At 46.1% G+C, this 23,060-nt stretch overlaps 1 protein-coding gene across 1 annotated transcript in view; it reads right to left on the bottom strand.

The window, feature by feature from the left end:
• The window catches only part of LOC134998746 (uncharacterized), a 76,653-nt gene that overhangs the window by 38,346 nt on the left and 15,247 nt on the right, over positions 1-23,060 (bottom strand). Inside the window, exons 2-3 of the mRNA XM_063951383.1 lie at positions 15,896-16,291; positions 5,223-5,318 (exon numbers count right to left, since the gene is read on the bottom strand). Coding sequence (XP_063807453.1) covers positions 5,223-5,318; positions 15,896-16,291 — 492 coding nt within the window. The remainder of the gene's footprint in view (positions 1-5,222; positions 5,319-15,895; positions 16,292-23,060) is intronic.

Below are 23,060 nucleotides of genomic sequence, written 5' to 3'. Positions count from 1 at the left end.
CAATGCAGCCGGGTGACGGGGGGAGTGAAGAAACTTCACTCCCCCCCGTCACTGCCCCCCGCCGCCGGGTCGCTCGTCGGCCGTATCGGCCGGCGGGCACCTCGGCGGCACATCGCCAAGTGAGTAGGGCCCATTAGATTTGGGTGTGGTGTGTTCAATCTGCAATCTAATTTGCAGTGTAAAAATAAAGTAGCCAGTATTTATTTACCCTGCACAGAAACAAAATAACCCACCCAAATCTAACTCTTTCTGCACATGTTATATCTTCCTCCCCTGCAGTGCACATGGTTTTGCCCAACTGCTAAAAAATTTCGTGCTGCGACCAACTTGGAATTACCCCCCAAATCCAGACCTCCATGGGTTAATAAATTTGATTTCCATTGATAAGTTTTGTGTGATTTGTTGTCAGCACATTCAACTATGTAAAGAACAAAGTATTTAATTAGAATATTTCATTCATTCAGATCTAGGATGTGTTATTTTAGTGTTCCCTTTATTTTTTTAGCAGTGTATTATTATTATTATTATTATTATTTTTATTATTAATCTCCTATATAATAGCCCAGATCTGTGACTTTAACGCTGGGCATGGCTAGGAGCTCTCATTGGGTTAGTGGCAGGTCTATCACACCCAGCCCACAGCTGATTGGGAAATGTCCTCCCACACAGGTTACAACCAATGGGAGGCTCTGCCCTTTGGCTGCTGTGTTTTCTCAGAGCAGGATTAGCAATGGGACTGATGGACCTGCAGCTCCAGCTCCACACCCCAAAATAGGCCCACTGCATCTGCAGCAACATACCCTCCAACAACTTACACATAAAAATGTATACAAATTCGAAAAGGGTGTGTGGCCACGGGTACAGTGACGTGGCCACACCCCTTTCCCTATACTTTCAATGGAAGCATGGAGAGTCAAAAACCAGTACAGACCATAAAAAAAATAACTGTACCTGCCAAAAGGGTACAGCTGGAGGGTATGCCACTGCATCTGCAGCAAGTCTCTGCACTGTAGATAGGGAAAAAACATCCTTTTACTGCAGCATCCTATGTCCTGCTGCCAGTCCACCTGCCCCCTCCGGCAGGGCCGTTTCTAGCCAATTTGGCTCCCAGTGCGAGATTTAAAAATGTGCCCCCCCCCCCCCCATAGATATAAAGAGGAAAAGCATGCGCGCGTCGAAGGCGCGCGCGCTCCCGGTAAGGGGCGTGACCTCATTAAAATGGGCGTGGCTTTAAGATGGGCGTGGCCTCATCTGATCTCATCAACACGGCCACCACAGGATATTAAAAAAAAAAAAGTCCTCATTTTACACATTACAGCAGGCACGCTACCCCATTTTACACAGCACGGCAGGCAAGTGTCCCCATTTTACACAGTACGACAGGCACGTGCCCCCATTTTACACATTGCGGCAGGAAAAAGTGTCCCCATTTTACACAGTACGACAGGCAAGTGTCCCCATTTTACACATTGCGGCAGGAAAAAGTGTCCTCATTTTACACAGCACGGCAGGCAAGTGTCCCCATTTTACACATTGCGGCAGGCACGTGCCCCCATTTTACACATTGCGGCAGGAAAGTGTCCTCATTTTACACAGTACGACAGGCAAGTGTCCCCATTTTACACATTGCGGCAGACAGGTGTCCCCATTTTACACATTGCGGCAGACAGGTGTCCCCATTTTACACATTGCGGCAGACACGTGCCCCCATTTTACACAGTACGCAGGCAAGTGACCCCATTTTACACACTGCGGCAGACACGTGCCCCCATTTTACACAGTACGCAGGCAAGTGTCCCCATTTTACACACTGCGGCAGACACGTGCCCCCATTTTACACAGTACGCAGGCAAGTGTCCCCATTTTACACACTGCGGCAGACACGTGCCCCCATTTTACACAGTACGCAGGCAAGTGTCCCCATTTTACACACTGCGGCAGACACGTGCCCCCATTTTACACAGTACGCAGGCAAGTGTCCCCATTTTACACACTGCGGCAGACAGGTGTCCCCATTTTACACATTAAGGCAGACAGGTCCCCATTTTACACATTAAGGCAGACAGGTCCCCATTTTACACATTAAGGCAGACAGGTCCCCATTTTACACATTACTGCAGGTGGTGGGGAGGGAGAAAGGGAGAGAGAGGGAGAGGGGCTGACTTACATTTGTAGCGGTTCTCGCCGCTCTTCAGCCGCCTCTCCCTCCTCGTCTGCGCGGCTCCCCCTTCTCCCTCCTCCCGAGTGCCCAGCTCGGGGGGCGGGGTTTCGCGGAATGACGCGTTTGCGTCGTGACGTCACGACGCAATTGCGTCATTCTGCGAAACCCCGCCCCCCGAGCTGGGCACTCGGGAGGAGGGAGAAGGGGGTTTCAAAGTATGATGAAGTGCCGCGGCAGGCGCCCCGTGCGGTTGCACGGCTCGCCCGCCGCAAGAAACGGCACTGCCCTCCGGCATCAACAATTCCCACTCCCTAGCCGCAGCGCAGGTGGAACAAAAGCTGCTGCGGACACCGTCATACATGTGTATGAAACCGGTGCACCAGAAGGCTTTCATAGCCCTCCCTGCGCCGCATACTCTCTAAGCCCCGAAGTCTCCTCTGCATGTGATGTCACAGAAGTGCCTCCCAGCCACAGCCGCGCCCAGATCCCCAGAGGTCCTGACTCCGCAACACAGCTCCTGGCCTGCCGGCCTGGAAGCCTCGATATGGCTAATGTAATGGATAGAGTGGGTGATATCGCGGAGGGTAATGTCTGGATGCTGAATCAATGTAAAAGGTGACAGTGCTGTGCAGTGCAGTGGGTGTGCATACAGTGTCACTGACACTGGACAGCACTCTCACCTTTTACATTGATTCAGCCAGTCATTCAGTTCTGCCAGCCAGTCACTATCGTTAGCACCAGTGTCCCAACGCGCCGCATTACAGGGAAGTAGACGCACTAAATAAACTACAGCTCCCAGCAGCCCTTAGCGCCGAAGCATTCCAGCCCTTAGGGCTGCTGGGAGCTGTAGTTTATTGAGTGCATCTTCTTCCCTGTAATGCGGCACGCTGGGACACCGGCGCTAACAATAGTGACTGGCTGCTGTGCGAGTCTCCGGGAGAGCCACTGTCAAAGGGAGGACAGCAGCTTAGCTGCTGACAGGAGGAGAAGCAGGATAAGCATTACCCGCCCCTCCCCCACTCACAGTACTTCCGGGCCCCATCTGTGGCACCCCCACACACACCCTCCAGCACCCGCGGTAGCTCCGGACCCCCTCCCCCACCCGCAGCAACCCTGCACCTGCGCCTCCCGCCACACCACCATTTTTTTAAAGTGGCAATCATTTACACAGCAAGATCAACCTGGTTTTGCAGTGTAAATGATTGCCACTTTAAAAAAAAAAATGAAAAACCTTACCAAATCTCTCACTTTCTGAAACTCTCACTCTATTACATTTGGCCCCTGATGTTTCTTCACCTCTAACTGGATAGTCCCCTATGTGTGGACTGAATAGAGACAGGCTTGGACTGGCCCACAGGGGTACAGGGGAAACCACCGGTGGGCCCCACTGCCTGGGGGCCCACCTCCTGCTCTAAGGATCAGGTTCTAGACTGTGCACTTGAATTATACATCATACATATGTTACCTTATACTGGACTAGGGTGTATTTTTTACAGTGCATTGCTGTTATTAATCTGGTACATTATCATACATGCAGCAACTGAATGTACTGTATATATTTATGAAGGGGCCCAGACATTGCACTCTCTAATGGTTAGTCAAACCAATGAGGTAGCAGGCCACACCCCCTCTGAAGACTGGCCTAGCCCTAAACATGGGCCCCTATTACGGCATTCCCCGGTGGGCCCTACATGCCCCAGTCTGACACTGAATAGAGGGGTTGTAATTAGATAGGAAATCTTCAGAAGGCTATGTGGGTGGTTCTAGAATTTAATAAGCTGCCTGATGAGGTGAATTTTCAGGGAACACTTGAACGGTTTGGAGACTAGAGGAGAGTCCTCTTATGCGTGGCAAGTCACTCTACAGTTCACTGTACACTACAGTTTACTGTGATTTACCTATACTCTCCTATATTTAAAAATCCTCTGACCCCTTACTATGTAATGTAACCCCAATAAGCACATTCTCCCATGGCCATTCCAACATGCAATAAGTGCCAACCAATCTTCTTTATCAAAACCCATTTTTATGTAATCTTGCAAGGAACACTTTTTAAATGACCACTAATTGAACGTAAGTTTTGATTGGCTACGTTTTGTCATCTCCTTTGCTCAAAATCTGTTTTGTGAAATAATTTAGCTATTCTGCAAAGTAAAATAATTATGTAATAATCTCTAATAATTCGAAGGACAAACATGCTAATGAGTTGTCAGAAATTACTGAACAATGTTTATGTTGTACTGTATGTCACCATTGGGCAAATTTTATTTGTTGAGTTACACTTGTTTTATAGAATTAATGGATAACTTTGTTACAAAATTAATTTTGCATTACAATAGTGTTTAGCATTTCTGTAATAATTTTAGCAAATTAAATTTATTTTGATGTGCTTGAATTATTGGGGGTCATTCCGAGTTAATCGCTCGCTGCCGATTTTCACAGCGCAGCGTTCAGGTAAAAAAGTGGCAAAACTGCGCATGCGTACGCACCACAATGTGCAGGCGCGTCGTACAGGTACATAGAGGATCGGTGCTGGGCGATGGATTTAGCGAAGATTCAATTCGCACAGCCGATCGTAAGGAGATTGACAGGAAGAAAGCGTTTATGAGTGTCAACTGACCGTTTTCTGGGACTGGTTGGAAAAACGTAGCCGTGTCCAAGCGTTTGCAGGGCGGTGTCTGACGTCAATTCCGATTGCATCGCTGTCCAGGGAATTGCACCGCCACCATTTTCTTTATTGGAGCGGCTGCATGTGTCGTCACGCAGCTGCCCCTAAACGGTCCAGGCACGCCTGCGTTGGCCGGACCACTCCCACTCCTGCCGCTGTCAATCAAAATGAGATTACATCCTCCCAGGATGCGATTTCATTTTGACCGCTGCACATGCGCATTTGCAATGCTGCGCATGCGCAGATGGCCAATAATCGGCCGATCGGCATTTTCACAGCATTTCCTTCAATGCTGGGCCTAAGTGCGCTATTCAGGGCCTAAGTGCACTATTTTAGAAAAGTGTTATTTTATTATGATAAATACTCTGGATATTAAACATTACTGTACATTACCTTTTTTCTTCTTCCTGTTGTGGTAACAGCAATAAACTGTAACCATTATGGGGATGATGAGAAGTAAAATCATATATCCAAATATGTTATCTGTAACTAAAACAAAACATTATTGAACAGTTATACATTAGTAAATACAGATGAACAGACATTTAAACTTGCAATGTGGCACTTTTCTTCAGCGGTTTAGGCTGCTGGATTTATTATTACACCCAATCACATTACTGGTGACAGCATTATATACGAGTGCCTTGCAACACCCCCCCACCCCCCTCCCCCCAATAACTGATTGTATTAGCCTAGCAGGCAGAAGTGTCAGAAAGTCTGGGGGCCCGCAGTAGGACTACATACCTCGCAACTGTCCCAATTTTCGCGGGACTGTCACATTTTTGGGGGACTGTCCTGCTGTTCCTCCCGTGGGCCACAGTGTCCCATGGTGGTGGTGGTGGTGGTGGGAAGGGGGGGGGGGGCAAGGGACAGTTGGGAGGCTCCTGTCACTCGCTGTTCTGCTTTGTGCAGAGCAGCTATGAATAGACGCTGTGTGCATGTGCACAGCATCTATTCCCGGGAGGCAGAGGGACTGGGAAATGGCCAGCAGCTCACAGAGTGCTGGCCATGCCCCCACTGTGACTAAAATTAGAGGTGTGGCCCTCAATCGCGGCATCCCCGTGAAGCCATGACCCCTTTCCCAGAGACCACCCCCCCTCTTCAGTGCCGCACAGCATCACCGCGCAGAGGGCCCTATTTGCCTCCCGTGGATGTTGGGAGTTATGTGACTATATCAGGGCCAGCAACAGAAATCTTGGGGCCCGGTACATTGACATGTCTGTGCCCCCCTTCCCCCTAAAAACTGCAAGTATAAAATGTATAAAAAAAATGACAGACTCTCTAACATTTTAAAAACACATGGGGAGAATATACAAACTCCACACAGTTAGGGCCTTGGTGGGAATCAAACCCATGACTTCAGTGCTGTGAAGCAGTAATGCTAACCACTACGCCATCCATTTTTTCATACATACTTTTGGCCTTGTCGTCCCACACACACTTTTTGTATGAGAACATCAAAGTTAATAGGAAATTGATTCTGAAGGGTAAATTTACTAAGTTGGGAGTTTTATAGAAGATGGGATATTGCCCATCCGGAGGGGGGCTCCTTCCCAGGGGGTTTATGTGACAGCAGTCACTGAGAAGACAGGGATCTCTAGATCTGTATGATCCAGGGATGTGGCAAAAAAAAAATGGAACGGTCCGAAACATAAGGGGATACTGTAAACTCTCTCACCCTGTGTTCCCAGTGACTGCTTACACATACATCTTTCCCTCGGACGGGACACCCCCTCGGACTAGGATGCCCAGTACTATCTCCAAAATGGCTGAGATTGCTGCAGGGTTTTGGTTTTTACCAAATCCCAGTTTCTGACGCACACTCCAGTCAGCACCCCCCATTACACATAGCTAATGGCTGACCTGTGACAGTGTGACACCACTGAGGGGCGCAGTGTGACCCAAAGCCGCACCCTCCCTGCAATCTTCACCACAAACAACTAATACCTCCCAGCAGCACTGACTTTGTGTGGCCTATGGCCCCCATTTTTCATGTCACACATAATACTGAAAATGAGTTTCAAACACTACAACTTGAGCTAGCTGAAAAATAGGGGCCATAGTTACTCACTGTGCAATGAAAAAACATGGCACTGACTCACCACCAAAGCACACAATAGCATTGCTAATCCTGTCCCCCGGCAGCACAAGTGGTTCTTGCTCTATCTTTCAGGCCGCTGCTGTGCTGCTCCCTTCCTCATGGACTGATCTGCCTGTTCCTCAAAGGAAACGTGACGCCCCAGCAGGCAGGGCTCCCGTTCACAGTGTATAGGAGGGTGGCGCTGGGAGATCATGTGATCTCCCAGCGCCGCCCCTGCAGCGTCACTAGCCGCGTCACCAACCCGGCAATTGCCGGGTTGGTGAGCGCTGTCCTGAGTGCTGAAACACACTACCCGGCTTTTGCCGGCCGGGAAAAAGCCGGACGGCTTTTTCCCGTGCCGGCATTGTAGTTAACAGTGTGAGGGCTAGGGTCCCTTCACACTGCACGGCCCCGGCCCGGCTGCCGGGTTGCAGCCGGGTCTCACCACTGGAAGGTCCGGCGGCCGGGCGGCCGCCGGGCCGTCTTTGGAGCCAGTAAACCATGTGTGTGAAGGGGAGCTTTCACACACAACGGTTTTTTGTGAAGCCGTGTCTGATGCTGCGCATGCGCAGAGCATCACCCACGGCTCAAAGCCGTCCTGTGTGAGTGACTCTGCCGGTTTCTCCCGGATGGCAAAAAGCCGGACAAAGTTTGTCCGGCTTTTTGCCATCCGGGAAAAACCGGAGTGTGTGTTACAGCCCTGAAGGGGCTGTAGCACGGGTCACGGCCGCGTCAGGCAACACGGTTGCGACCCGTGCTACACAGGCGGAAAAGGGGTATAAGTATGCTAGGATATCAAAATAGACACGTGAAAAATATTTTATTTAAATGAACGAAATGGAAACTAACGGCAAAATTGTAGAATATACCTCATCTCTAGGGTGTAGCTTGTAGAGGGTAGATAGGGATAAATAATGTATACATATGTTTTTCTCAGTCACAGAAAATCAGGTAAGAGACTGTTTCATACTTGGGTATGTAACAGTTGGATGAAGCTGATAACCAATTATGGCTTGATATTAAAACTAATGATTGATGTGACTTTCATAGTATTTCTCTGACGTCCTAGTGGATGCTGGGGACTCCGTAAGGACCATGGGGGATAGACGGCTCCGCAGGAGACTGGGCACATCTAAGAAAGATTTAGGACTATCTGGTGTGCACTGGCTCCTCCCCCTATGACCCTCCTCCAAGCCTCAGTTAGATTTCTGTGCCCGGCTGAGCTGGATGCACACTAGGGGCTCTCCTGAGCTCCTAGAAGAAAGTATAGTTTAGGTTTTTTATTTTCAGTGAGACCTGCTGGCAACAGGCTCACTGCAACGAGGGACTAAGGGGAGAAGAAGCGAACCTACCTAAGTGGTGGTAGCTTGGGCTTCTTAGGCTACTGGACACCATTAGCTCCAGAGGGATCGAACACAGGACCCGACCTCATCATCCGTTCCCGGAGCCGCGCCGCCGTCCCCCTTACAGAGCCAGAAACAAGAAGGTGGTCCGGAAAATCGGCGACTGAAGACTTCTGTCTTCTCCAAGGTAGCGCACAGCACTGCAGCTGTGCGCCATTGCTCCTCATGCACACCACACACTGCGGTCACTGATGGGTGCAGGGCGCTGGGGGGGGGGGCGCCCTGAGCAGCAATAATAACACCTTGGCTGGCAAAACTAATACCATATATAGCCCCAGAGGCTATATAGGTGTATATTAACCCCTGCCAGAATCGATAAAATAGCGGGAGAAAGCCCGCCAAAAAAGGGGCGGAGCCAACTCCCTCAGCACACTGGCGCCATTATTCCCTCACAGCTTCGCTGGAAGGAAGCTCCCTGGCTCTCCCCTGCAGTCCTGCACTACAGAAAGGGTAAAAAAGAGAGGGGGGGAACAATTTAGGCGCAATATATATATATTATAGGCAGCTATAGGGGAAAACACTCTGTATAGTGATATCCCTGTGTTATATAGCGCCCTGGTGTGTGCTGGCATACTCTCCCTCTGTCTCCCCAAAGGGCTTTGTGGGGTCCTGTCCTCTGTAAGAGCATTCCCTGTGTGTCTGCTGTGTGTCGGTACTGCTGTGTCGACATGTATGAGGAGGATAATGATGTGGAGGCGGAGCAAATGCCTGTGAATGTGATGTCACCCCCTGCGGGGTCGACACCAGTGTGGATGGACTTATGGAAGGAATTACGTGACAGTGTCAGCTCCTTACATAAAAGGTTTGACGACATAGGACAGCCGGCTACTCAGCTTGTGCCTGTCCAAGCGTCTCAAATGTCATCAGGGGCTGTAAAACGCCCGCTACCTCAGATGACAGATACAGATGTCGACACGGATACCGACTCCAGTGTCGACGATGATGAGACGAGTGTACCCTCCAACAGATCCACCCGTTATATGATTGAGGCTATGAAAAATGTTTTACACATTTCTGATGATACCCCAGGTACCACAAAAAAGGGTATTATGTTTGGTGAGAAAAAGCTACCAGTAGTTTTTCCTGCATCTGACGAATTAAATGAGGTGTGTGAGGAAGCGTGGACTTCCCCAGATAAGAAATTGATCATTTCTAAACGGTTAATGGCTGCGTACCCTTTCCCGCCAGAGGATAGGTCACGCTGGGAAACACCCCCTAGGGTAGATAAAGCATTGACACGCTTATCAAAGAAGGTGGCACTACCGTCTCCGGATACGGCCGCCCTAAAAGAACCTGCTGATAGAAAGCTGGAAAGTACCCTAAAAGCTATATACACACACACTGGCATTATATTGAGACCCGCTATTGCATCAGCTTGGATGTGCAGTGCTGCTGCTGCGTGGTCCGACTCCCTGTCGGAAAACATTGATACCATGGATAGGGACAATATTTTGCTAACGATTGACCATATAAAAGACGCGGTCTTATACATGCGTGATGCACAGAGGGATATTTGCCGGCTGGCATCAAAAATAAGCGATATGTCCATTGCTGCCAGACGGGGGTTATGGACTAGGCAATGGTCAGGTGATGCCGACTACAAGCGGCACATGGAAGTTTTACCATATAAAGGGGCGGAACTTTTTGGGGAAGGTCTTTCAGACCTCGTTTCCACAGCTACTGCTGGGAAATCGACTTTTTTGCCTCAGGCTACCCCACAGCAAAAGAAAGCACCATATTATCAGGTACAGTCCTTTCGGCCCCAGAAAAATAAGCGGGCTAGAGGCTCATCCTTTCTGCCGAGGGGCAGAGGAAGGGGGAAAAAGCTGCAGCACACAGCTAGTTCCCAGGAGCAGAAGTCCTCCCCTGCGTCCGGTAAGTCCACAGCATGACGCTGGGGCTGCTCAGGCGGAATCGGGAACGGTGGGGGCACGTCTCAGGTTTTTCAGCACACAGTGGGCTCTCTCACAAGTGGATCCCTGGGTCCTTCAAGTAGTATCTCAGGGGTACAGGCTGGAATTCGAGACGACTCCCCCCCGCCGTTTCCTAAAATCTGCCTTGCCGGCAACTCCCTCTGCCAGGGAGGCAGTGTTGGTGGCTATTCAAAAACTGTATTCACAGAAAGTGATCGTCAAGATACCCCTCCTTCAGCAAGGAAAGGGTTACTACTCCACAATGTTTGTGGTACCGAAACCGGACGGTTCGGTGAGACCCATCTTAAATTTAAAAACCTTGAACACTTATATCAAAAGGTTCAAGTTCAAGATGGAATCGCTCAGGGCGGTTATTGCGAGCCTGGAGGAGGGGGATTACATGGTATCCCTGGACATCAAGGATGCGTACCTGCATGTCCCCATTTACCCTCCGCACCAGGAGTACCTCAGATTTGTGGTACAGGACTGTCACTATCAGTTCCAGACGCTGCCGTTCGGGTTATCCACGGCACCGAGGGTCTTTACCAAGGTAATGGCCGAAATGATGATACTCCTTCGCAAGAAGGGAGTTTTAATTATCCCGTACTTGGACGATCTCCTGATAAAGGCGAGGTCCAAAGAACAGTTGATAGTGGGGGTGGCACTTTCTCAGGAAGTGCTACAACAGCACGGCTGGATTCTAAACATTCCAAAGTCACAGCTGGTCCCGACGACACGTCTTCTGTTCCTGGGAATGATTCTGGACACAGACCAGAAAAGAGTATTTCTTCCACTGGAAAAAGCCGAGGAATTGTCATCTCTGGTCAGAGACATTCTAAAACCAGGAAAAGTGTCGGTACATCAATGCACACGAGTCCTGGGAAAAATGGTAGCTTCGTACGAAGCAATTCCATTCGGAAGGTTCCACGCAAGGACGTTCCAGTGGGACCTGTTGGACAAATGGTCCAGGTCCCATCTCCAGATGCAACAGCGGATAACCCTATCGGCCAGAACCAGGGTGTCGCTGCTGTGGTGGCTGCAGAGGGCTCATCTACTAGAGGGCCGCAGATTCGGAATACAGGACTGGGTCCTGGTGACCACGGATGCCAGCCTTCGGGGCTGGGGGGCAGTCACAAAGGGAAGAAATTTCCAAGGACTGTGGTCAAATCAGGAGATTTCTCTTCACATAAATATCCTGGAGCTAAGGGCCATTTACAATGCCCTAAGCCAGGCAGGACCCCTGCTTCAAAACCAGCCGGTACTGATCCAGTCAGACAACATCACGGCGGTCGCCCATGTAAACAGACAGGGCGGCACGAGAAGCAGGATGGCGATGGCAGAAGCCACAAGGATTCTCAGATGGGCAGAGAATCATGTGTTAGCACTGACGGCAGTGTTCATTCCGGGAGTGGACAACTGGGAAGCAGACTTCCTCAGCAGGCACGACCTCCACCCGGGAGAATGGGGACTTCATCCAGAAGTCTTCCAAATGCTCGTCAACCGGTGGGAAAAACCACAGGTAGACATGATGGCGTCCCGCCTCAACAAGAAGTTGAAAAGATATTGCGCCCGGTCAAGAGACCCTCAGGCGATAGCGGTGGACGCTCTAGTGACACCATGGGTGTACCAGTCGGTTTATGTGTTTCCTCCTCTACCTCTCATACCCAAGGTACTGAGAATAATAAGAAGGCGAGGAGTGAAAACCATACTCGTGGTTCCGGATTGGCCAAGAAGAGCTTGGTACCCGGAACTTCAAGAGATGCTTACAGAGGACCCTTGGCCTCTGCTGCTCAGACAAGACCTGCTGCAGCAGGGACCCTGTCTGTTCCAAGACTTACCGCGGCTGTGTTTGACGGCATGGCGGTTGAACACCGGATCCTGAAGGAAAAGGGTATTCCGGAGGAAGTCATCCCTACCCTGATCAAAGCCAGGAAGGATGTCACCGCAAGACATTATCACCGCATTTGGCGAAAATATGTTGCTTGGTGTGAGGCCATGAAGGCCCCGACGGAGGAATTTCAACTGGGTCGATTCCTGCACTTCCTGCAAGCAGGGGTGACGTTGGGCCTCAAATTGGGGTCCATAAAGGTCCAGATTTCGGCTCTGTCGATTTTCTTCCAAAAAGAACTGGCTTCACTGCCCGAAGTTCAGACTTTTGTCAAAGGAGTACTGCATATTCAGCCTCCTTTTGTGCCCCCAGTGGCACCTTGGGATCTCAATGTGGTTCTGGCATTCCTGAAATCACATTGGTTCGAACCACTTAAGACTGTGGATTTAAAATATCTCACGTGGAAAGTGGTCATGCTGTTGGCCTTGGCGTCGGCCAGGCGGGTTTCAGAATTGGCGGCTTTGTCTTGTAAAAGCCCTTATCTGATTTTCCATATGGATAGGGCAGAATTGAGGACTCGTCCTCAGTTTCTCCCAAAGGTGGTCTCAGCTTTTCACTTGAACCAACCTATTGTGGTGCCTGCGGCTACTAGGGACTTGGAGGATTCCAAGTTGCTGGACGTAGTCAGGGCCCTAAAAATTTATATTTCCAGGAAAGACTGACTCGCTGTTTATCCTGTATGCACCCACCAAGCTGGGTGCTCCTGCTTCTAAGCAGTCTATTGCGCGCTGGATTTGTAGCACTATTCAGCTGGCGCATTCTGCGGTAGGCTTACCGCAGCCTAAATCTGTAAAAGCCCATTCCACACGGTAGGTGGGCTCATCTTGGGCGGCTGCCCGAGGGGTCTCGGCTTTACAACTTTGCCGAGCTGCTACTTGGTCAGGGGCAAACACGTTTGCAACATTCTACAAATTTGATACCCTGGCTGAGGAGGACCTGGAGTTCTCTCATTCGGTGCTGCAGAGTCATCCGCACTCTCCCGCCCGTTTGGGAGCTTTGGTATAATCCCCATGGTCCTTACGGAGTCCCCAGCATCCACTAGGACGTCAGAAAAAATAAGAATTTACTCACCGGTAATTCTATTTCTCGTAGTCCGTAGTGGATGCTGGGCGCCCATCCCAAGTGCGGATTGTCTGCAATACCTGTACATAATTATTGTTACAAAAATCGGGTTTTGTTGTGAGCCATCTCTTCAGAGGCTCCATTTTTGTTATCATACTGTTAACCGGGTTCCTATCACGTGTTATATGGTGTGATTGGTGTGGCTGGTATGAGTCTTACCCGGGATTCAAAAATCCTTCCTTATTGTGTCAGTTCTTCCGGGCACAGTTCCTAACTGAGGCTTGGAGGAGGGTCATAGGGGGGAGAAGCCAGTGCACACCAGATAGTCCTAAATCTTTCTTAGATGTGCCCAGTCTCCTGCGGAGCCGTCTATCCCCCATGGTCCTTACGGAGTCCCCAGCATCCACTACGGACTACGAGAAATAGAATTACCGGTGAGTAAATTCTTATTTTAAAGTGCCATTTATAATTTTATAGGAGCTGCCAGTTGCCACTTTGTAAGAACCTTTTTTCTTTGCTTTTTTTACTTTTCTCCACAAGTTTAAAACCTGCACTTTATCCATTTGCAGCAACTGCTGGAGATTTTATAGAATCAAGGGCTAGATTTAGCAACGCTAGGAGAAAGAGTGGAGAGAGAAAAAGAGAGTTATTCAAAGTTGTTTGCAAAACAAAAGAACACACTAATGAGCAAGACTATGTTACACTGCAGGTGGGGCAGATGTAACATGTGCAGAGAGAGTTAGATTTGGGTGTGGTGTGTTCAAACTGAAATCTAAATTGCAGTGTAAAAATAAAGCAGCAAGTATTTACCCTGCACAGAAAGGTATCCGGACTCCAGGTCAACACCAATAAGGTCGACACCACTTAGGTCAACACCAATTGGTCGACGCACCTTAGGTCGACACCTGATATAGGTCGACATGGACAAAAGGCCGACATGGAAAAAGGTGTTATTCACTTTTCTTTTCATTTTTTGCACTTTTTCATAATTTACGATCTAGGTGGACTACAATTGGGAACGGTAACCTGTGCCAAGCGCAGCAGTAGCGGAGCTCGGCACAGACCGTGTCCCCTCGCATGCCCGAAGCATGCGAGGGGACACAGTGCACTAATTGGGGTTCCTGGTCACATTACAGAGAAAACGACACAAAAAAACCCATAAAAAACTCATGTCAACCTTTTTCCACGTCGACCTTGTTCATGTTGACCTTTTGTCCATGTCCTATTTCAGGTGTCGACCTAATGTGTGTTGACCTAAGTGGTGTCGACCTTGAGTCCCATAGCCCACAGAAACAATATAACCCACCCAAATCTAACTCTCTCTGCACATGTTACATCTGCCCCACCTGCAGTGCACATGGTTTTGTCCAATTGCTAATGTTTTTTGTTTGCTAACAACTCTGAATGACCCCCAAAGTACCAGCTATGTTTGAAAAATGACAGGAGCTGGATGGTTGGTACTTTATCTCCGGCCACTTTATATCCAGGGCTTGGTAAACAGACTTCTCTCTCTACACTCTATCTCTCTCCAGCTTTGATAGGGCTGGGGCTACCTTGGTTGTCCAGAGGCATCAGGTTCCACACTAACACAAAGGGGGCGGAGCCAGCAGTGACATAATGGCCCTTATTCCGAGTTGTTCGCTCGTTGACGATTTTCTCTATTTTGCGATTAGTCACTTACTGCGCATGCGCATGCGCTTAGTTATTTTACTCAACAGTTAGGTATTTTACTCACGGCATTACGAGGAATTTTCTTCGTTCTGGTGATCGGAGTGTGATTGACAGGAAGTGGGTGTTTCTGGGCGGAAACTGGCCGTTTTCTGGGCGTGTGCGAAAAAACGCTGGCGTTTCTGGGGAAAAAACGCGGGAAAGTCTGAAGAAACGGGGGAGTGTCTGGGCGAACGCTGGGTGTGTTTGTGACGTCAAACCAGGAACGAAACTGACTGAACTGATCGCAATGGCTGAGTAAGTCTGGAGCTACTCAGAAACTGCTAAGAAATTTCTATTCGCAATTCTGCTAATCTTTCGTTCGCAATTCTGCTAAGCTAAGATACACTCCCAGAGGGCGGCGGCTTAGCGTGTGCAATGCTGCTAAAAGCAGCTAGCGAGCGAACAACTCGGAATGAGGGCCCATGTGTATGTGACTGCAGCCTGCTGTTACCTGATGATGCCACTCTGATGAAGGAGTTGATTGGGTGGCTAGAGACTATTATTATTATTATTATTATTATTATTATTTTTTATTACTTTTTCATCTTTATTCTTTTTATACTTTATTTAACTTTTGTATCACTGGGGGCCATAAGGGTTCAGTGAATTTGAACCATACTGTCTCTCCCGCATGTGGTAGATAACTTCTAAGAATGAATAACACTCTGATGGATGGATGGATGGATGGATGGATGGATGCATTTACATATCTGTATAATAATGAGCTATGGTTTGTCTAGTCTCCAACATGCATGTGCAGTGGGACACAGGGAGCGCACCCCAACAGCTCCCACTGTTGGGAATATCAGACAGACATAGCGCCAGGAAAGAGGATGAGAGAATGCGCCCCGTCACTGGGAAAGACAGACTTTAAGTGATGGAGCAGGATAGATCAGTAGGACAGTGGAGAGCAGAGCAGCAGAAAGAGGGCGGGCCTTAATAAAGGGGGTGGGGGACAACGACCCAGGATCCTTTACTAGTATAAATATAATACAATAATGTGTTCTTACCTGTATGTCTGACATAGTCCCGGACTTTTAATAGTGTACCATTTCCTTTTCCATGATCGTATGTGGGTGTTTCAATAAAGATCTCGCAGATATACAGGCCACTATCATTCTCTGTGACTGAGTCTATTGCCATCATTGCTGTGTTATTAGCTATAATATACGTTGTAGCATTGCTGCTGCTTTGTGTAGGTATAAGTGCGCTCTCAATGTTCCATATAAGGGATGACATAGTTGTCATTTCTGCCCCTGTCACTGACATGTGACATCTTCTCCATTCTACTCGGATCTGTGTCTCCTTCTCAATAGTCCAGTTGCATGTTATCCTGGCTGGTTCCCCTTCATATAGATGCAGCTCTTTGGGAGCCTGAGTGACAATTAAATTTCCAAAAGCAAAACCTGTTAAAACAATACAAGTTATACATCGATGAAACAGGGGTAAATTAAGTGTGTTTTTATGTTGTGCGCAGAGGTGTATTACCTCAATTAACACACCTATTACTATTAGTCAGATTTGACTGTCTTCTTATATTATATAGGTATAAATGTTTTCTTCCAACATTCCTAGTGGTGAATTCGAAACATGATGATCTGCCCAAGCTAAGTCTGGTAACAGTAACCAGATATATAAATCCCACATGATAATAGAATTCAGAGATCTTCGTTACACATATTTGCGCAAATGTGTGGTTAAGCCCCAAAGCCGCATCAAGGCCTCTCTGTATATTTGGGGTCCCTAGCGCTATATCTAGGTGCAGGGTGTGGCACCCCAAAACACCAGAATGAGCCAGAAAGCCCAGCGTGGCATACCAGTGTAAAAAACTATAGTGTTAATAAATTAGTATTTAGGAAGCCGAAGCTATAGAGAGGGTGATACAAACATGAAATGTAATTAAAATAGAGAAATAGTGTTAGAAAATTAATAAGTGAATTAATCATAGACCCAGATTGGGGTAATGGAGGTGTGAGGTGTGGTGCCTCTGGACTGGCTGAGCTGGATGGCTTTAGTGTGGCATACCTTTACATTCTATTAACACTTTTCACTTATTAATTTTCTAACACTATTTCTCTATTTTAATTACATTTCATGTTTGTATCACCCTCTCTATAGCTTCGGCTTCCTAAATACTAATTTATTAACACTATCGTTTTTTACACTGGTATGCCACGCTGGGCTTTCTGGCTCATTCTGGTGTTTTGGGGTGCCACACCCTGCACCTAGATATAGCGCTAGGGACCCCAAATATACAGAGAGGCCTTGATGCGGCTTTGGGGCTTAACCACACATTTGCGCAAATATGTGTAACGAAGATCTCTGAATTCTATTATCATGTGGGATTTATATCTGGTTACTGTTATCATTCAGGGTGCTGGGGAAACCAATTGCTTTTTTTTTTGCTCAGAAATACCCCTTCCTTTCGAGCACCTGAATGATATCACTAAGCTAATTGAGCATTTACCAATCTATATGTCTGTTGTGAGAGGCAGAGAGGTTCCTGCATTAGGAGGAGGTGCAGGCCCTGACATGCCACATGGAGCATTATGGGGTTGCTCCAAGGTAGGTAGCTCTTAGCTTAGACATATTTTAGTAAGGAGCCATTATCATGTGGCTCCTTACTGGTTAATATTAGACCCAGATTGGGGTAATGGAGGTGTGAGGTGTGGTGCCTCTGGACTGGCTGAGCTGGATGGCTTTAGTGTGGCATACCTTTACATTCTTTTAACACTTTTCACTTATTAATTTTCTAACACTATTTCTCTATTTTAATTACATTTCATGTTTGTATCACCCTCTCTATAGCTTCGGCTTCCTAAATACTAATTTATTAACACTATAGTTTTTTACACTGGTATGCCACGCTGGGCTTTCTGGCTCATTCTGGTGTGTTGGGGTGCCACACCCTGCACCTAGATATAGCGCTAGGGACCCCAAATATACAGAGAGGCCTTGATGCGGCTTTGGGGCTTAATCACACATTTGCGCAAATATGTGTAACGAAGATCTCTGAATTCTATTATCATGTGGGATTTATATCTGGTTACTGTTATCATTCAGGGTGCTGGGGAAACCAATTGCTTTTTTTCTTGCTCAGAAATACCCCTTCCTTTCGAGCACCTGAATGATATCACTAAGCTAATTGAGCATTTACCAATCTATATGCAAGCTAAGTCTGGTCCTGTCAGTGATTGCCTAAATTGCTTGGCCACATTCAAGAAGCAATGCCCCTTCTTCATTGCTGGAAACCACACTTCCCTACTCTCCTAGTATGTCCGGGAGGCTCCTGAATTTTCATCAGTGGCATGGGAATAGGCCACGCTCCTTTGATAAAGCTGCCAAACGCCAGTGAAACGCGTAAGGGGACCAGTCTTTGAACCTGACACCACAAAGCCACCTAAAGGACATTTCTGCAGTTGTTGTCATCTTGGACATTTCCAGTTCACGGACGTGGAAAATTAATATAGGGAGAACCACCAAACACTTGCGTCGGATCGGAGACAGCATCTGGACCCTCGCTAGGTGGGATACCCGGCCAATCCACGAATCATCCAGTAAATATACCAGCAATATTGGACGCATCTGCATATCCTAAAATAACGATCCTGTTGATAATGTGACCGGTCACAGGGACATTAATAATATTGGGTGTGCTTACACACATTATTTGACGGTGGTCAGAGACTGGCTATAGAGGCTCTCAATTCATGGTTTTATTTGAGAATAATTTTTATATGTTCTAGTATTATTAAATTGATGTGACTTATTTTATGAAATCACCTGTTTTCAGATTTATTCTTAGCGCTGTTTTTTGTATAAATTGTTACGCTCCTGGATCAGGCTTTTGTTGCTTGACAAGTGAGCAGGGCCTTGATAACACTATTCCTGCCACCAGGTCACACTTCCACTTTGCTAGTATGTGGGTTGTGTTATTACATAGTGAAGATCAATCGTAAAATTCAGGCGCAAAGATAAATACCTTATCAAATATAATAACTCCACATTAGTAGTGATTTTTAAGAGCAGCTCCCATCTGGCATAGCGTGCACAGGAAACGATACAATTGAATAAGCAACACAAAGTTACTCAATAGAGAGCACTTAAAGTTTAATATAGATTAAGAATTATTAACACAGAGGACATAACAATCTTTCTTCAACACCAGTATATAATGTTAGGCTCCAATTTCCATTTAGGATATATAGGGGAACATTTACTAAGCAGTGATAAGAGTGGAGAAGGGAGCCACTGGAAAAATTTCCCCATCAACCAATCAGCTGCTCTGTATCATTTTATAGTATGCAAATTATAGATGTTACTGCAGTGCTGATTGGTTGCCATGGGCAACTTCTCCACTGGCTCACTTCTCCGCTCTTATCACTGCTTAGTAAATGTACCCAATAGTCCCAGTTTGTTGAGCGGGCAGACACTTTAAAGATTTCAATTGGCAATGATGGAGCAGTGGTATGCTACTACCTCCCGTATATGGTCAATGTTCTCACCATTTAGATCTTTCTACCATCCAGAATATGCAGTTTCCTGCGCTCCGTAGCGCTGCTGGGTGAGTGGTACAGATGCTGTGCAGTACGCACCTGGAGGGAGGCCGTGGCTCACAAGTTGGTGTCTGTCCGTCTCCGTGATGTTTGAAGGGACAATCAGTATAGGCGCACGTAGGTGTGGCAGATTATTGGCTGTCCTTAACCGTCCTTTACGCGTTTCTCTGCTGTTTCAATGTGGCAGTTTCCTCAGAAGGGCTGGTTAAGAATCTCTACTGATATCACCTGCGGAGTATATTTCACTGGGCAACTACTTCATGTGGAGTTAATTAGTTTCAATCTGATATAAAACATATCTTTTACACATTAAATTAACATAATTAAAATTCTATATAAAATGTATCTATAGGCATCCCTGAGAGATAGGTGGATCAACCGTTATTTATCAACATCATAATATATATATATATATATATATATATATAAAACATAACATCATCATTGATTTTGTTCTCAAGCATGAACTCTATCTTTAATATAAAGTTACAACTTAGTGAATCATCCAAAGGCTATATAGCCTAGTGGGTAGAGGTATCTCCCTTCTAACCAGAAGTTCTGGGTTTGATTCTCGCGCAGAGCATTGTTTTTTTCAAAAAGAATCATATCTAATCCTTATTATATCACAATGTTTTTCTACTTATCCAGAAATATTATTGATATTACATTCACACAGAAGCAAGACACAATCAATAAAACAGCATGTACATAAAGATGTTTCATATATAGATAGATAGATAGATAGATAGATAGATAGATAGATAGATAGATAGATAGATAGATAGATAGTAACACCATCATTAGTATTATTCTGACACATAAGATCTCTCTTTAACATTCAATAATTTTTTAGTAAATTATCCAAAGGCTGTATAGCCCAACGGCTAGAGGGACCTCCCCATCAACCCAGAGACTCCTGGTTCGACTCTTACATGGAGCTTTATTTTTTTCTCTTTTTTCATAAGTCATATCTAGTCTTCATTATATCACAATTCAATTCTACTAATTCAAAGATATTTTTGATATTGAATTCATAAAGAAGCAAGATTTATTTAATAACTAGCACATATACAGAAATATTTTACATATACATATACACAGCTTCCCCATATAGAAAACAATATATAATTTTTATATATATATATATATATATATATATATATATATATACTCTATGTGTGTGTGTAAACATACATATGAGCGACTTTATGTTCAGTTCACATAAAGAAAACCTTTCATTAACTATTGTTAACCTATATAATACAATTTTTTAAGGCACCCATGTGCCAGCTCAAATCCAGGTTCAAACCCTCCCTCATATAGATTAAATCCTGTATATGTATACTCTCCTCTTTTTTGATCTCAACTAGTTACAATCATTCCAGCCGTACCAAGCTATATTGTTTGACCATCTAGATGTTCCGATTAGCTTATTGATATAGAAAGACATGTATTATAACCCTACTAGATATTTTATTTTTTCATAATGAATTTTAAACATTCGATCCATAATCCCAATTCAGGAGCATGTTATATTGTAGCTAACAGTGTTAATGTTCCTACATGAAGCCAACCTTAATATAACTATGAAAAATGAAAATTGAATGTGTAAAAGATGTGTTTTATATCAGATTGAAATTAATTAACTCCACATGAAGTAGTTGCGCTGTGAAATATACTCCGCAGGTGATATCACCTTTATAGTAACGAACAGAAACATTTGATTGGAAATTGACATGTTTAAAAGGTGATCACTTGAAGTAGAGATTCTTAACCAGTCCTTCTGAGGAAACTGCCACATGGAAACGGCAGAGAAACGCGTAAAGGAGGTTAAGGACAGCCAATAATCTGCCACACCTACGTGCTCCTATACTGATTGTCCCTTCGAACATCACGGAGACGGACAGACACCAACTTGTGAGCCACGGCTTCCCTCCAGGTGCGTACTGCACAGCATCTGTACCACTCACCCAGCAGCGCTACGGAGCGCAGGAGACTGCATATTCTGGATGGTAGAAAGATCTAAATGGTGAGAACATTGACCATATACGGGAGGTAGTAGTATACCGCTGCTCCATCATTGCCAATTGAAATCTTTAAAGTGTCTGCCCGCTCAACAAACTGGGACTATATATCCTAAATGGAAATTGGAGCCTAACATTATATACTGGTGTTGAAGAAAGATTGTTATGTCCTCTGTGTTAATAATTTTTAACTCTTTATGAATTTGAATATTTTAATCTATATTAAACTTTAAGCGCATTCTATTGAGTAACTTTGTGTTGCTTATTCAGTTGTATTATTACATAGTGGTGGATGGGCCTGATGAGGCAATCCATGTCATGGCCCCAGGCCCTCTGTGCAAAAATGCAAATCGCGTCACTGAGTTCTGTGATCCTGTCATTCGTGTTATGGTAGTAAGCAAGTATGATAACATGGGACTATCTCGCTAAAAATAAGACGTTGGATGGTGGAGGTGTGTCTTGGGCACATCGATCATTAAACAGTGCCTAATGCCTTAGTGATGTCACTAGTTCCTACTGAATTATACAGCTGAAGACATGTGTAGGCAATGGGGGCTCTTAATAACACACACCAAAGCGTGTCCAGCCTGTCTCCTGCCTGCAGCTCCAACATTTATATGAATCCATACCCCAGACATACACTATGGACCAAAATGTCCAACTAGTTGTTACTGCTGTATAGTGATACCACATGCTGTATGTGTGTCAGTGGCAGATAAAAACTACCATGGGTCATGGATGAACTGCATCTATGGCCTCCATTATACACTCTGAATCACTTACATAGCGAGTGTCGTATATTCTGTAGACATTCATAATGCTAACATGAGAATGTCATAATGTCGTCATGCTTGGTATGTCAACACTGGCCATGCCGACACTCTCATGTTTCAGTAAGTACCTCTAATCCTGGACCTGTAACCCTGATTCTCCCCCTAGTGCCTAACCCTTCCCTCCAATAACCTAACCTTATCCCTCTGCTGTCGGCTGTCCAGAATTCCCACATTTCCCATTTCGACATTGTGAACATGTTGGCATTCTGCACATGCGACACGTTCAAAGTTGTCTTTTTAACAATGCCGACATCATAAGTAATGTGATGTTGACATTCTGACTACATACAGTAGCCTTCCTCCTGCATAGCAAACCTCATACTCTTATAATTGCAATATAACTAAAACATTTCATTGGTCATTGTAATATACTCCAAACCTCTCACCCAACGCACTTTGCCAGAATGTAATAAGTGCCAGGTTCACTGAGAACACACAGAAAAATAACGGTGGGTGTGACGGGTGACATAGCTGCAAATGGTGGTGAATAAATCTCACCTGGAACCCTAGTTTAAAAAAAAAAAAGAAGAGAAGAAAACCGAAATCCACATTATTTTTTCTTTTGCGGGCACAGTGCCCCGAAGGAATTCAGTCCCGTGCTGAACAGTCTAGGTCCAGGGAATGTTAGGGCATGCGTTATAGTGACCCCAGCCTGACTACGCCTAGACCTTGTAGTGGCTTCTTCAGGTATAAGAGGAGGGGAGGAGGGGGGGGGGGTGCACACTGTTTGTCTCCCACTGGTGTAGGCTGTGAGCTCCTAGC

Source organism: Pseudophryne corroboree, chromosome 1, assembly GCF_028390025.1.
Source record: "Pseudophryne corroboree isolate aPseCor3 chromosome 1, aPseCor3.hap2, whole genome shotgun sequence".
NCBI lineage: Eukaryota > Metazoa > Chordata > Amphibia > Anura > Myobatrachidae > Pseudophryne > Pseudophryne corroboree.
Note: the sequence above shows the minus strand (reverse complement) of the source record. Positions and strands in the feature narration are given on the sequence as shown.